Source organism: Notolabrus celidotus, chromosome 1 (genome assembly GCF_009762535.1).
Source record: "Notolabrus celidotus isolate fNotCel1 chromosome 1, fNotCel1.pri, whole genome shotgun sequence".
Lineage (NCBI taxonomy): Eukaryota > Metazoa > Chordata > Actinopteri > Labriformes > Labridae > Notolabrus > Notolabrus celidotus.
The window spans coordinates 25,832,414-25,847,155 of NC_048272.1; the positions used below are offsets into that span (position 1 = coordinate 25,832,414).

Below are 14,742 nucleotides of genomic sequence, written 5' to 3' on the forward strand. Positions count from 1 at the left end.
AGAGATGATGTCAGGGAGAGGGAGTGTAGTGTGCAAGACTGGCCACAAGATGGCACTGTGGGACACACATGGTACCTCCATTTTATTCATGATTATTCAGCTCTGACTAGTGAACACATGTACTTTTATCTGTGAATGCTTACATCAAAGTGCATTCAGCATATTACGACATTTCTTTTTTTCCAGATGTGTGCACAACATATTTTACCAAGCACCAACACAGCATCCAGATCCATAATCCAACTCAGACGTACCTCTCTGGATCTAGATATTAAGATTTTAAAACGTTTTGCTTTTGCCAAAAAAAGGCGCACAAATATTTGAAAGAAAACATCCATGCAATTTGATTAGAAATAGATTTACATAAATAGCTGTCCACATTACTGCAACAGACTGCAAAGAACCCCATGTACAGTTTCAGCTCTAAATTTGATAAATCCTACGTTCCCCAAAATCCAACCAGCATCATTTGATTAGGCCCTCTTTCCCTTGTGGATGCACCAACCATCCAAAATTCTGTTAAGTTTACAGTATTCCAACCTTGAAGTCTGCCTGGTGTCACAGAGGTTTTCAACAATTCCACAGATTTGACAAAGCTCCTACCACAAAACAACATTAAACAGCTGCTCTTGGGCCTACAAGGAGTAGTTTGAAGGGTAAATTCATCTGTTTGTGTAAACTTGGTAGGATTCTCTTGTATAAACCCTGTTTCATTACATCAAACAGTTATTTCATGTTTGTGGCACAAAACATGCCTAATTAATTTGTCTTTAGTGCATAATAGCTGTAGCCCTTTAATTATGCAGCAACAGAGGAATGAGTGGAAATAATGAAGAAGTGTGAAGGATATTACTATTTGTTGTTCCCTTGGCAATAAGTAATATAATTGAAACCATGGAAACATATCACTGGCCATGGAGCATAAACCTTGTTTTTAAAAACAATGGTGTATCACTCAATAGACTATAATTTATTGAGCTAATCAGTAAATGTCTCTCTGTGGTAGTCTCTAACGAGTCATGATTCATCATGAAAAAAACAGCTAATAAAAACACATTCTGGGTTTGCATTTGACATTTTAACCAACCACTCATTTTGATGCTACTATTTTAATATATTGGTTGTGCCAAGGTGTTGAATTTCCAGTCATGCTTGTTCAAAGTGCGAAGAATATCTGTTTTAATTCAGGGGCTCTGAGGTGTGACTCTAATATTCTAGGGGCTCAGTATCAAAATTCTCCTCCTATGCCTTCTCATTAATGCAAAGACAAGTGTTTAGGATAACAGTGATGAGCCCTCCTAAGCCAAGTACGATGCACTGTGTACTATGCACTGCAAATCCAAACTAGAAAGCAGTGAGTCATTTTAACTTCTGACCAATCAGAGTTTCTCCTCCTGTCGAGGGCCCGATCAAAGAGGCATTGATCCACTCGGCAAGAGGTCTTTAACTGGGAGGCGTGTTCAAAGAGGCATTGGCTTCTACAATGCATCAATAAGACACACTGTGGACAATCTAATGCTACTGTCATGGCAATCAGAACCTGGATGGCAAATACATCATTACATCTGAGAACAACCTGTTAAAGCTGTCTGCAACATTGCTTAACAGCACCCAACCAATGATGGGGATCCTACCACAATTCAACCAATCACAGAACAGATGTCAACCTATGCTGTTGGATCGGGTGAGATTTAAAAAAAACAGTAAATGATCAGCCAGTCATAATTATGATGTCTTTTTGCTATATTTCATAATCAGCAGACTTCTCATGCTATATTTGGAGAAAAGTGTAGAAGATCAAAGCATGTTTTATTTTATGATTCTCATATTCGCTGGCAATCAAAGGAAGCAGGAGTGAGAAAACTACTTCATTTTTTTTTCAAATACAGTCTGACTGGTCTATAGTGAATATAGACAAAATTTAAATAACTTGTTACAACAACCTGTTACTCATGCATGATATAATGATGCATCAATATTAAACATTATCTTGAAGGTTAAATATTGAAATATCAGGTATTAGTTGCGTTGCTTGCATCAAGTATACATATTTATAAATCAGTCTATGCATTCAGAAACATGTCTGGAGGTTTTCATGTATGTATAGAGGTTACACAGGATCTCACTTACAGACACAGCACTATTGATTTATACATACTGTGTCCAATCCCCATTAGGTTCTCTCAGATTTCAGAGCAGGTGTTTGCGCCAATTCATTCATGAAGTTATTCAGCCTTGAGATGCAGGCTCGTGCAAAGTTCATCAAAGTTATGCACACTAGTAGTTATAAATTCACGCCACATCATTTGAGAGCTATTATCAAAGGTCCTCAATCTACTGTATCTATTAAAGCTTTTATCTAGTTCATCAAATCTGAAGACATCAGCTGTCTGAAACGTATGACTCTCTATTCAGACATATTGAAGTGAAACTTTTCACACTGGTTTAGTGAAGTAAGAAAATATTATTTGATGTTCTTTTTGTCTTTTATAACACTCCTCTCCCACTTTGTTGCCAAAGAAACACTCTCCCCCACCCTCCATGACGCCTTTGAGGCAACTTCAGAGCATCAATATTTAACCTGACATTGTCAAAACTAAAAAAAGAAAGGATGCTGAAAGGACGGTGGAGCTTTGAAGCATGTTTGCCTGTAGACCCACTCTGAACACATGACTGGTTTCCTCTCTGGGTTTATTGATGGCACATATGATTAAACTCTGATAATGCACAGTTTAGTCTTCACTGACTCTGATTTTGATTAACCAAAGGAAGAGGATGGTAACCTGATGGATTGCTCAGAACTGCAGAGATACATGACATAGGTGGCAGATTAAATATATATCCTAATTCATTTTCAGCCAAGCAGACAGAACAAGTGGCACATAATATTTTATGAAACAAGAACATAGAAGCAACAGAAAACCTTGACTTTCAAGTACTTTTTTCTGTTCTGACTGGCATACTGCTGAGTGGACGTGGCAATCACAAATCACCGCTGCTTCAAATCACTTCCCTCAGGGATTTGTAGTCACTCTGTAATTTTAACTGTTTCTTCAAGCTAAGTCATCATATCACCATTTATGAAGCCTGACATATGGATGCTCATGCATCATCTGTGTCCTCCAGCTCAATGTCCTGTCTATCAATATTTAAAGTTTCAAGAAATGCCCCCATTGGCTCAGTCTCCATTTGTGAAATAAATAACATTTCAGTTCTTTTAGCAACAAAACTTGCAATGACTTTCAGTCTTGTTGTTGTTGTTTTTTTGAGGGAAACAAATCATGTTGTTGGCTTCAATTTATAACTTATTCCAAAGAATAGGTTGAGTGAAAGCATTTCTCCAAAGGTCTGGGCGGTATCTTTGTCTTGGAATAACCATGACCAAACAGCCTCACACAAAGTTTGAAATGAATCATTCAGCAGTAGGCAAAGCCAACATTTCCACATGCATTTCTTATGATAGTATAACTATTTTATCTGTTCAGTCTGAGGAAGCTTTGAGGGTGCAGTTTCTTTTCTAGGAGTGGGTGAGTCACTTTTAAAATAGCATTAATCTTACCAAAAGGTGTACGGTAATTTGGCTTTGATCAGGGACACCGTATGCATGAATAAAGACAGAGGATTTATTTGTGAGACAGCGACCTGATTGGAAGAGAAACACTTGAGTCTGCACACCACACACACTGCACAAGTGGGGGATTTGCTTCTTTACCCATTAGACACGCATACACGCACACATTTCTACAGAGGAGGGAAGCCAGGGGTGACATCTCAGTGTCAAGCTCAGTGTCTTGACATCCACACTGAAGCAATGCACCTTTGCAAACCTTTTGAAGAACTGCCACTCAAAGACTTCTACTGAATCTGATACATGCTTCAACAACATTTTTGGTTTTCCAAATGTAATGTATTACTCACCCAGCGTTGTTGCAGGATAGTCCATTAATCCACTTCTCTTCAGGTCAAAGAAAATACTCCACTCTCTGCAGCCGTACAATCACAGTATCTCCTTTACCTGATTAACCCTCCTGTTATGTTGCAGTTCAAATTGACCCTTTTTAAAGTTCAAAAACCAAAGAAATTTGTTAAAACTATTTTTTGGGTATGGAACTTATTCTGCTTGGCTTAATAAGTGAAATGAAGATATACAATTAAAATGGTTGATTTCACATATTTGCAACCCCCCTCCTGCATGTTTACAGATATACTGTTTGTGGGTCAATTTGACAAATGGAGTTAATAATGAGATAAAAAAAATGTTTATTGGGATTTTTTGGGGGGTTCTGACACTTTTGGATAATTAGATATGCCCCGGGTCAAATTGACCCAGGAACATTGTTGCTGTTCCTGAGAAACAAACATAACAGGAGGGTTAAACACTCTTTCTTTAAAGCCTCTCACACTTCATACCACAGCAGGAAGAGCACAGGTGTAAAACATCACAATCAGTCACTTGGTCTGAGATATCTTGCATTGTGCATGCCAACTCACAGTCATGCCTTGTCTACTTTCTTTCACTGTCAGCTTAACACGATCTCAGCCATGCAAAGCACCTGGTCTTTATGTATCTTGGCCCATATTTTCGCCAAGATGATCTGTGCTAAATGCTAACATTTAGCATTAAAGTGGTCATTGTGACATAAACAGTTGTTAATATTCTGCAGGTAATGAACATTAACCTTAAATGATCACTATGTCTTTGGTCCAACCCCTCCTTATTGAAGCAGACATTTGTCTGTGTTACTCACATTTTCAAGGTTTCCCCTGCTAAAGGCAGCCATGAAGGGGCGTGTAATGGTGGGAAAATGAGGACGGTGCATCCTCTCTATAACACATCATATCCTAGTTAAAGTTGTAAGCATGCTAACCTCTCACTAGATCATAATATGTGTATGTGTCTTATTACAGCCTTAAAATAGTCTGTTTATCCTTGGATAAATGTTTCATTTCGTGCTTGGAAGTGTTGACTTATTTTAGGTGTTCAGACGGGAGTCTTCAGTAACAGGCCTCTTGTTTATCCAATCTGTAGAACTTGAATCAAGCTCAAAATTACCAGCTGCACAAATTTAACACTATGTTCTTTTAGGGGTACTTGCTGTGTGTACCAAAGATATCTATGAAGTTAGCACCAGGATAAAATTAAAACTGCAATGGGTGCTGGTTTGGCTTAGTTATTAGAGCATGTGCACTGTACACAGAGGCTGTCTTCATTTCCGTGGTTGCTGGTTCAATTCCCAACCTTGACCTCTGGGGCACTGGTTTGGCTTAGCGGTTAAATCGTGTGCCCATCTAAAAACGTTATAGCCCCAGGTTTCCCTCGAAGCAGGCAGCCCTGGTTTGATTCCTACCTGTGGCACTTTGGTACAAAATCAAATTCTGGATGGTTCAGCCAGAGAGGGATAAGGCAAAATTTAATCTATAACCAAGCGCTCCAGTCATGTGACAGTGTTACTGGGTCACTCAGCTAATTTATTAGTGTGACAACTGCAATAGACTGCAGTCATTTTCCCTCTAAATAAAACCATCCCCTTCAACAGCTCCATGCCTCACCTGTGTGTGCTACTTGGTGCTTTGTGACCTGATAAGAAAAACCCAGCCTGAAATGCCTTTTGAGCACTAAAAACTCACGAACCCTCCAGCACACCTCATCCTGATTTCCATGCACAGCTGAGCATGAGACAGCTACAGTATTAGGACAGCTTCTACATGACAGCACTGTGGACCACAGCAGGCTTGTTATACGGGATGCTGAGCTTCCTTTGAGAAAAGTAACTTCAAAACTTTCTCCCTCTCTTGAGTGAAAGCATCTCGAAATCCTGAGCACACAGCTGAAAATAACCCCGCACTCTTGTTTTCTTTTCATTTACTCCTCTACCTCTGCCTTGTTTACGCTTCCTCAACTCTTGTCTTCCTCCAGTCAGCTCCAGAAAGAGCCCATTGCATCGGTGTTTCCATGGAAACTGTGGAGCGGAGGGATTCCAAGGTCGGAACTAAAGCACCTGAAGCCGAGCTGATGGGAGAATGGAGGCTTGACCCTGTAGGGCCGTCGCCGTGCCGGGCTGTAGTGGTGTGTGCTGTTATTGGACATTTCATTACTGTCTCGTCTTCCTCACTGGCACTGACATGATGAATTGTTACCAGACAAGGGTTGTTAATCATGTCTAGGGTCGCACAAGCAATAAAACATGGAGCTGTGTTCCTGCATTTCATGATGAGAAGGAGTGGAGTGTGTCCCGATAAGGAGGGAGAGAGAGATTTAAAGAGAGGGGAGTGTTTCTATGCTGGAAAGTGGATTACATCCATTATTTAGGAGCTGCTTCCCCTTCACTGTGAGAGAGGAGAGAAAGGAGAAGTGTGTGCAGGATACAAACACCCCTGTGATTCTTTGTGGTCTGCAGTCTGTCCTAAATAAAACACAACTGATACAGGAATAAAGAGTTGTGTTAAAAATCTGTGTAACAATCTTCATTTTCAACAGATCCTCCTCTGCTACTTACGTTTTGAAATTAATACACTTCAAAATTTAATTGCAATGCATGTGTGTCAAACTAGCACTGCAAGCCAGATTCATAAATGCGGCCGTGTAAAAACACTTTCAGATCATTGCATCAAAAGGAGAAAAATGCACTGAGGCCCTGTTGAATTGCAGAGAAACTGGGCCAAAAAAAGCTCTGATATGTTAGTGTTTGATCGTGATGCTTCATCTCTGCTACCCATTTCCTCCTCATGAGCTGCAGATCGTGTCCACTGGGTAATCTGGGATGCATACTTTTGAACATATGGTATTGAGTACCTTGGCATGTGCTGCAGCAACTGGAAGAAACTTCATATGATGTAAGCTCTAAAAACCTTCAGTACAGCCCATATTTGTGTGCACATTCATGCTTCTAAGTGAGGCTGTGAGGAGGGTAAATATTACCCAAACAGACATTGTCTCCGAGCTGGGAGACACCCGATGCTTCTTGAATATTTTACATTTCATCTTAAAAGTGAATAGCACTAAATATTATGTGAAAAGATAAAAGTTAAAGACAGAAGAAAAATGTTCCACATATTTTGGACTTAACAAAGCAGCTGCAGATACATGCTGTGCCTCCTGCTGTTTGAGTGTCATCAGCATAGGACACTGCCAGAGAATGCATTTCACTTTTCTGCAGAAGTAAATCCCTGCTGGCATTCACAGGTCACCAAGACTGACCACTCTGCTCTCGGTCTCCTCTTCTCCATAGTTGTTTCTGGAGGGGTGATAAAACAGTGCACAGCTTGGTGTCATCATCCATCTATGCTTGTCACTGTCCTGTAATACGGATACTTTGTCATTTCTTTCTCTAGCAAGCATACATTTTGCAGCTAAGAGAGTGAATATGGGAGGAAGGACTTGAGGACAACGAAAGAACTGGGCCATTGAGAAGACGCTAATCAAAGAAAGCACTGAAAGGAGGAGTGGAGGAATAGTTTTGAAGACTCCTCTATCCAGGCTTTGATGTTGAGAAAGTGTGGAAGCTCTTTGCTTTACTTTTCTTCAAAGACTTATCCACACATCCTCACACACACACGCACAGATCCGCACTTATGGGAGGCCTGAGATAACAATGTCAGCTTCTTCAGTCTTCTAGTCTTTTGTTTGCCCAAATGATGAGAGCTCAGTCCTCCACAGACTCTTTCTACCTGCCACCCAATATCTATCTCTACTGCTCCGACACTCATTCTCCCTGTTTGTACCTGTAAGAACTCCATTAATTATAATTATGTTCTATAAATGACTGTAATGGTGTGGATAAACAGAGGCCCATCACAAAAAAATAAGCCACACACTTCTTCATTTGTTGAATATATTATTTTATTTTAACATCATCATAGTTTAACTTTTAATTTCCCTTCATTCATTTTAAAATGATCACCTCTGAATGTACACATACTGCAAACTGTCAAAAATATACAAACAAATGCAGGCTTGTGCTATAGTCTGGTCAAATGTCTAAAAAACAGTGGCACTGGGGAGAGAGAGAGAGAGCCAGAGAGCCAGAGAGCCAGAGAGAGAGAGAGAGAGAGAGAGAGAGAGAGAGAGAGAGAGAGAGAGAGAGAGAGAGAGAGAGAGAGAGAGAGAGAGAGAGAGAGAGAGAGGACATTGAAACCGGTAAAGACATGCACAGCATCATTGTGAGCACCGGTTACAGTGATCCAGGTGCACGGTACTTCCATGGGCTCCTTGTGGAAAAAAGTACATACATTTCATCATCTGACAGTGACTGAGGCACAAAATGCCCGTCACGTATCAAATCAAAATCAAAAATGTCGCTCGTTAATGGAACTGTTAGGCACATCATTGTTTTTTATGGTTTTACATTTTCTGGAAAAGTCTGTCATTTACTGTAAATGTAGAATGCTAAACCAAAAACAAGAAAAAAACAAAAGAAAAAACAAACATACAATTAGAAAAAAAAAAAAAAAAAACAGCTTTCAAAAGTCATTTTGGATTCACTGTCTTGTTAGTAACTCAACATTGTTACATAATGTGTGTGTGTGAGAGTGTTAAAGTGTGTGCATGTGTTGTCTGGTGTGTGTTAGTTCACAATTGGGTGCATTTCTGTAGAACCGAATGATATTAGAAGTGAGAACTTGAGGTGTATTGTGGAGAGAGGCTGTGATTGGCTGAAAGCCATCCAATCAGATGCTTAGATCTTTGGGGTTTCCCTTGTAGGTCATCTTGGGCTCAGGGAGCGTGGCCTTGGATGAGCGACTGGTGTTGGTCTGGAGCGTGCTGTAGTACTCCCTCACCTTTTCTGCTACAAAGTTGTCATCATCCTCTTCGTCCTCCGAGTCATCTCTTCTGAAGCTCCTGATCGGGGAGATGTCGCGTCCCAGACTGCGGGTTCGCTGCGGCTCAGGAGAGCTTCCTCGGCTGGCGTAGGGATCCCGCCTCTCAGGTGAGCGCCCCCTAAGCAGGGAGCTGTACCTCTTGTAGGCTGAATCTGAGTCGGGGGTACGCACTCTGGGCAAGGTGATGTCCCTGTAGTTGTCTCTTGGGCCATTGGATGCCATGTCCTTCAGCAGGCTGTCACCTGGTCGGTAGGCCTTCTCCATGGTTGATGCTTTCAGCAGCAGACTGTCCTCCCCGAAAAGGCGTTCCTCCCTGCGCAGCGGTGGAAGTGTGGCCTCCCGGTTCAGGCGATCTAGGGCTGGGAGCTCACGGAGGATGCTGTCCTCTTGAGGGAGGCTGGGTATAGGTGACGCAGATGGCTCCTTCAGTACAGCCTCATCTACATTGGGCTTCTCATTGCTGCGGCCCTGTCTCTCAGGGGAGCCATAGCGGCGGTAGGGATCTGAGGAGTGGCCGCGGCGTCTGGTAGGGGAAGGGAGCCGGGAACGATAGGGGGACCTGTGGCGCTGAGGAGAGCGGTGAGGTGACCGGTAAGGAGAGCGGTAAGGAGAACGTTTAGGAGAACGGTAAGGAGAACGGTAAGGAGAACGCTTAGGGGAGCGATTTGGAGAGCGGTGACGGCGATTAGGGGAGTGGTGACGGTGACGTCTGTCTGGTGAGCGTCCATGACGACGTCCTCTGTGACGGCTGTCCAGGTTGTTTTCTGCGCTGCGTGACCGGCCCTTTTCAGGCGAACGGTGACGACTGCGGTGTTGGCGGTTGCTGTCACTTCCCTTGTCATCCTTCTTCTTGAACAACTTGTACTTTCCCCCCGAGGACTTCTTCCCCTTGTGTTTTCCCGTGCTAGCTTTCTTATTTGGGGAGCGGTGTCGGTGGTGTGAATGGTGATGCTTGCTGGTGCCGGTAGAGTGGCGGTTCGGCTCCTTCTTGCTCCGGGATGATTGGTTGGGTTCTGGTGGGAAACTTGACTCCGATGGTGCGACTGTCTCGAAGGTGCTCACTTCCGCAGCGTTTTGTAACCCTGCGGCTGAGGTGGCTGAGATGTTGTCGTTGGCGCTGCCGTCTGCAAGAGAGTGTGAGATACAGACGAGGGCAGGGGGATCAAATATATATCTAGACTCTAAAGGCCCCTGTGTGCCTTTACATTTACCATGCTCAACCACTCGGACATAAAGCTGAGAACATTTTCAATGGAAGCCGTTCTGATGTAAATGCCAGCAGAGATGACTAGTTGTTAGATGGCACAGGAACAGCCGATGGAAAAACATTAGTGAAGCTTACATGAGAATATATGGCAGTGACACAAAGACAGCCATCGCTTACAGAGACTTCTTAACCACACTAAACCTGTTCCCAGGTAACCTAAGGTCACCTCTCTGAAGCAGAGAGGGACTCAGCTGGACCTGGCTGGTCGGAGTCATTGCCAATTTGCTGCATGTTGACGAAACTGCCTGATCAAAACTGATTAGCCATGCTGTTTCATGCACTGACATGATGCCTTAAACTTTGTAAATGTTTGAAGCTAATTAAGTTGCAGTAACAGCTTGGAGATTAGGCAGGAGTTTTCCCCCAAAAATAAATAAAAGAAGAATGAAATGAAAAGATTTTTCAGCCATTTTCTGCCCCCCCCTAAGAACTTCCTTTTGTTTATCTATTTTATCTGATTAAGACGCAACTGCAATACTTATCAGAGTCTAGGGATTACCTAAATGCTCCTAAACCCAGTGCTGAGTAAGTCTTTAAAGTCTGTTTTTATAGGAAAGACTACAAACTGCAGCAATACAAAGAAAGCGAATATCTAGCAATAATTAAAACAATGTTCTATGAGAATTACAGTGGATACTTCAACAATGAGACACTTGTTTCCCCTTTGGAATCTCTAGGGTAATATTAAATACAGCTGATGTAGACAAAGGCATAGAGTATCTGTGACAGCAGTTACGGTAGCGGCGGCGCTGGCAATGCATTTTAGGTGAATGGATTTGTATGCATGGAGCAGAGCACGGGCATGGGTGAGTTGAGGCCACACCACACAGAGATCAGGGTGGAGAAGAAGAGAGAGACAGGGAGTGGGAGAGAAAGAGAGAGAGCCGGATGACAGGGGAGGACAGTTACAAACCGTGGTCTGATTTTGGGGGACAGACGCCTCCCCCATCTTGTCATTTCTCATACATGCAGTGAGATGGGGAGCAACCATCCCTGAAGGAAGACAAGAGCCCAGCACAATACAGGGAAGAAGGAGGGAAGATACAAAAAAAACAGAGAAGAAGAGAAGAGCACAGGGTTTAGATCACTTGGAACCAACTTGAAGGAAGAAAAGGAGAATTATTGTGTTGATTTTTCAATGAAAAAAACGTGTTTATTTGATCATTGAGTCATTCAGAAAAAAAGAGACAGTCCAGGAAATTGCCCAAACCCTTCAGTGGAAACCATTGGTTACAGAGAAAGTCCTGGAAGCAGGCACACACCCACACCCACACCCACACACCCACACACACTCATACACACAGAAAATCAGACACTCTAACCCCCACACACACCTAAACATGTGGACACAGAAGCAGCAGAAACCCAAACTCCCCCCACAAATAAAGACAGTGAGACTCACACACCCACAATAACAGCGTATGAAGCAGTTTTACATCGCTGACAGAAATCAAAAGAAATACTGGCGAGACTGTCAAAGGTTGTGCCAACTAAAAGTACAAACAATGATCCAAAATACACAAGTTCACATGATGCCATATCGGTGCAGGTTAAGACAGCACATTCTTAGCGCAAATAAAATGACATTGATGAACTGTTCAAGACAGGCAAATGCATCTCCACTCAAAAGAAAACTAACAAAAAGATAAACATTTATGATGACTCGGGACTATCAATCAAAAATGGTCAATACGATTAAAAAAAGAAACGTTCCATAAATATTATGGAAAATAGACAATAGAAGGAAAAAAAATCCAATTTACACTTTTGACAAGTTCATGCAGCAATAAACTCTTATCCATTAATATGTGGCTTCAATTCATGGCTCTGTACATGGAACAAAAATACTTGCCTCTATTCTCTTCATCACTGTACAAAACGTCTATATAATTGGAGCGACTTGTTTTCTTTTTGAACTTGGATGGGTGGAGTTCCTATCGTCACAGCTTTTTAATGACAGTAACAGTGGGTGCAAATAAAATCCACGGATTAGTGAGTAATGTCAAGCACAGTAGAGTGAGATTCTCTCTTTAAAACGGTTTTAAAAAAGCATCAGACTGTCTTTTCTTCTCAGTACAGTTCTCACTTAAAACCCTTTAGAGTTCAGTAGCTTACATTCACCTTCAATAAATATCATAAATATGCTTGTGTCACGTCCTAACCAAAGCTGAGAGATGCCCCATTTTATCATGGGATACAATGGATCAAGTTTTCTTTTCCTATTAACACTATGTAAGTGTTTTAATCAGGAGCCCTCAACGTTACGTCTCACACACATGTAACACTGATTTTCACTACTCTGCTCATTCAAACCCTGTAAACAGTTTCTGTTAGCACTGAAATCAGACCCACCACCTCTCTGTTAAGTCCCAGCAGAGTGCTTTTGCTCAGTGGCCAGAAGGTGAAAAGTGACAGCGGGATGACATGGAAACTGAGAGCAGGTGACAGCAGGAAGGGGGGCAGCAGCACCCGAAGGAGAAAACCTCCACCCTCTGCCCCCTCCCCACCAAAATCCCAAAGCCAAGGAGTGACCTCCACCAGAAAGACACGGCCAAGACCAACCAACACCCTCCCCCTCCCTGGTGGATGTGTCCCAGGGATGGGTGAAGGGTCCTGGGAGGGTGAAATAGTTCTTTCCCCTTCGACCCACCACCAGCCACCGGGCGTCCCTGGCTCAAGGCGTGAAGATGGGGGAGAAGGGAATGTTTTCGTAGATTGACCCACCATATTCAGGCACCGAGCCGTCACCCCGCTTGAGCACAAGGTGGGCGCGTCGGCCTCCGCTCTTGATGAGCTCGATGGCTCGCGCGTGCTTCATGCCCTTGGTGCTCTCGCCGTTGATTTCCAAGATTTCATCTCCGACCTACGAAAAAGGAAGAGAAACAGGAATGAAAAAGAAAACAGGAAGGAAGGAAAAGGTGGCAGGAAGACAAGGGAGTGACAGGTGAAGATGGAAGAAGTAAAGCAGAGAAGAGAGGAGAGATAGAAAGAGCCAGACAAAGGAGAGAAGGTAGCGGAGCAAGACAGAATGTAGGCAACAAGTGACAGTGGGGAAGAAAGTACACAAGAGGAAAGATGAGAGGCACAAAGGTTCAAAAGGACAGTGACAGCAGGGGGGAAGGAAAGGGAGGACAAATTGAAGAGACGTTACATATCGAATACTCATAACAGCAAAACAGCAACTTTTTTTTAAGTCAACAGTTACCAGGGAGGGCAAATTGGGTTGAAAAGCAGCAAGTGAGACATTGAGAGCAAAAAGTAAGAAAGAGGAGGAAACATAGGAGCTAGAAGTTGTAACACTTTTGGCTTCCTTTCTGATTATTTGCCTCCATGCCTGAAGTTATCCGTCAGTGCTTTGTGCGTCGAGGGAATTCCTCTCTGGCAGAGTATGGATCTCTCTCTCTCTCTCTCTGACACCTCTCTCTGCTTCACAGAGCTGCTGCTGCTGCTGCTGCTGCTATTAATACCTCTGCTAATAAGGTGCACAACACAAACTACATATTCATGCATGAAAAAATGTGCGCCTACACACTTCCTAAAGGCAGTATATTATCATACACCTAACATTAGCCAACAGGCACACGCCTCACATGAAAACACCTCAGGGAGACTCAATTAACCCTTTACTGTAAATTCAATCAAGTAGACTAGGGGGAAGAGCTCTTAGTTTATGCAGGTAATTAAAATAAAGGTTAAAAATCACAGTTACATGACAGCTTCTGTAGTGTGTGTGTGTGTGTGTGTGTGTGTGTGTGTGTGTGTGTGTGTGTGTGTGTGTGTGTGTGTGTGTGTGAAGGGCGCTTTAAACTCTACTACAGAAGTATTCATTCATTTAAATCTACATCGTCTGTCAGCAGGTATGCTCCATGACTCTGCAGTGTGTGAGTGACTTCTGTTTTGATTTTGTACTTACACACTCCTCTCATGCACTCAAGCCTGCAGGCATTGGTGTTTATATTCAGTGAAGTACACCTTTCATTAGTTGAGGTTACTTAATGGGCTAGCAAATGTATCGATAGATAACATTATGCTGACGACTGTGAGTCTATGAGTAGGAACGTCAGCCTCCCTTTATAATCATCCTGTTAGTACAGAACTATTAATGTGGTCATTTGTGAAATGTGTTGTGCGTGTATTGCACATGCAACATGGTCAGGAATGAAGTGTTCCCTGATGAGTAGTTAAAATTTTGGAGCAACATGCAAAAATCTCTCACCGCTCACACACTCAACAAACTACTATTCCTCATTCTCTGCTTTTCAGTATTTGTTTACACTTATGAAAGTAATCTGCAAATTCTAAGACAAGCCGAGATGACCAAAAAGAAGCAAAATGAAAGGAACTGTTCATTTATGGAGCATAAGTCAAAACAGTCCAAACGGACTATGAACCTCTGCCTTGGTGTAAGAAATCCAACCTAATCTTTTAACAATATCATTAATTTTTTTAAGTTATATTTTTTGCCTTTATTGTGCAGGACAGCTGAAGGGAGACAGGAAATATGGGGAGTAGAGAGCGGGGGCCTAGAATCTAACCGGCGACCCCTGCGACGAGGACTGTAGCCTCTGTATGTGGGCGTTTAGACCGCTAGGCCACCATCGCCCCAATAATATCATTAATTTGACACCATTCCACGTTATTCAGGGTTGCATAAA

General features: G+C 42.5%; 1 protein-coding gene across 1 annotated transcript in view; it reads right to left on the reverse strand.

Annotated features, from left to right (window-relative positions):
* Nucleotides 1-7,833: 7,833 nt before the first annotated feature.
* magi1b (membrane associated guanylate kinase, WW and PDZ domain containing 1b) overlaps nt 7,834-14,742 on the reverse strand; it is a 168,498-nt gene continuing 161,589 nt past the window's right edge. Inside the window, 2 exon segments of the mRNA XM_034684800.1 lie at nt 7,834-9,944; nt 12,812-12,950. Coding sequence (XP_034540691.1) covers nt 8,668-9,944; nt 12,812-12,950 — 1,416 coding nt within the window. The 3' untranslated portion in view covers nt 7,834-8,667.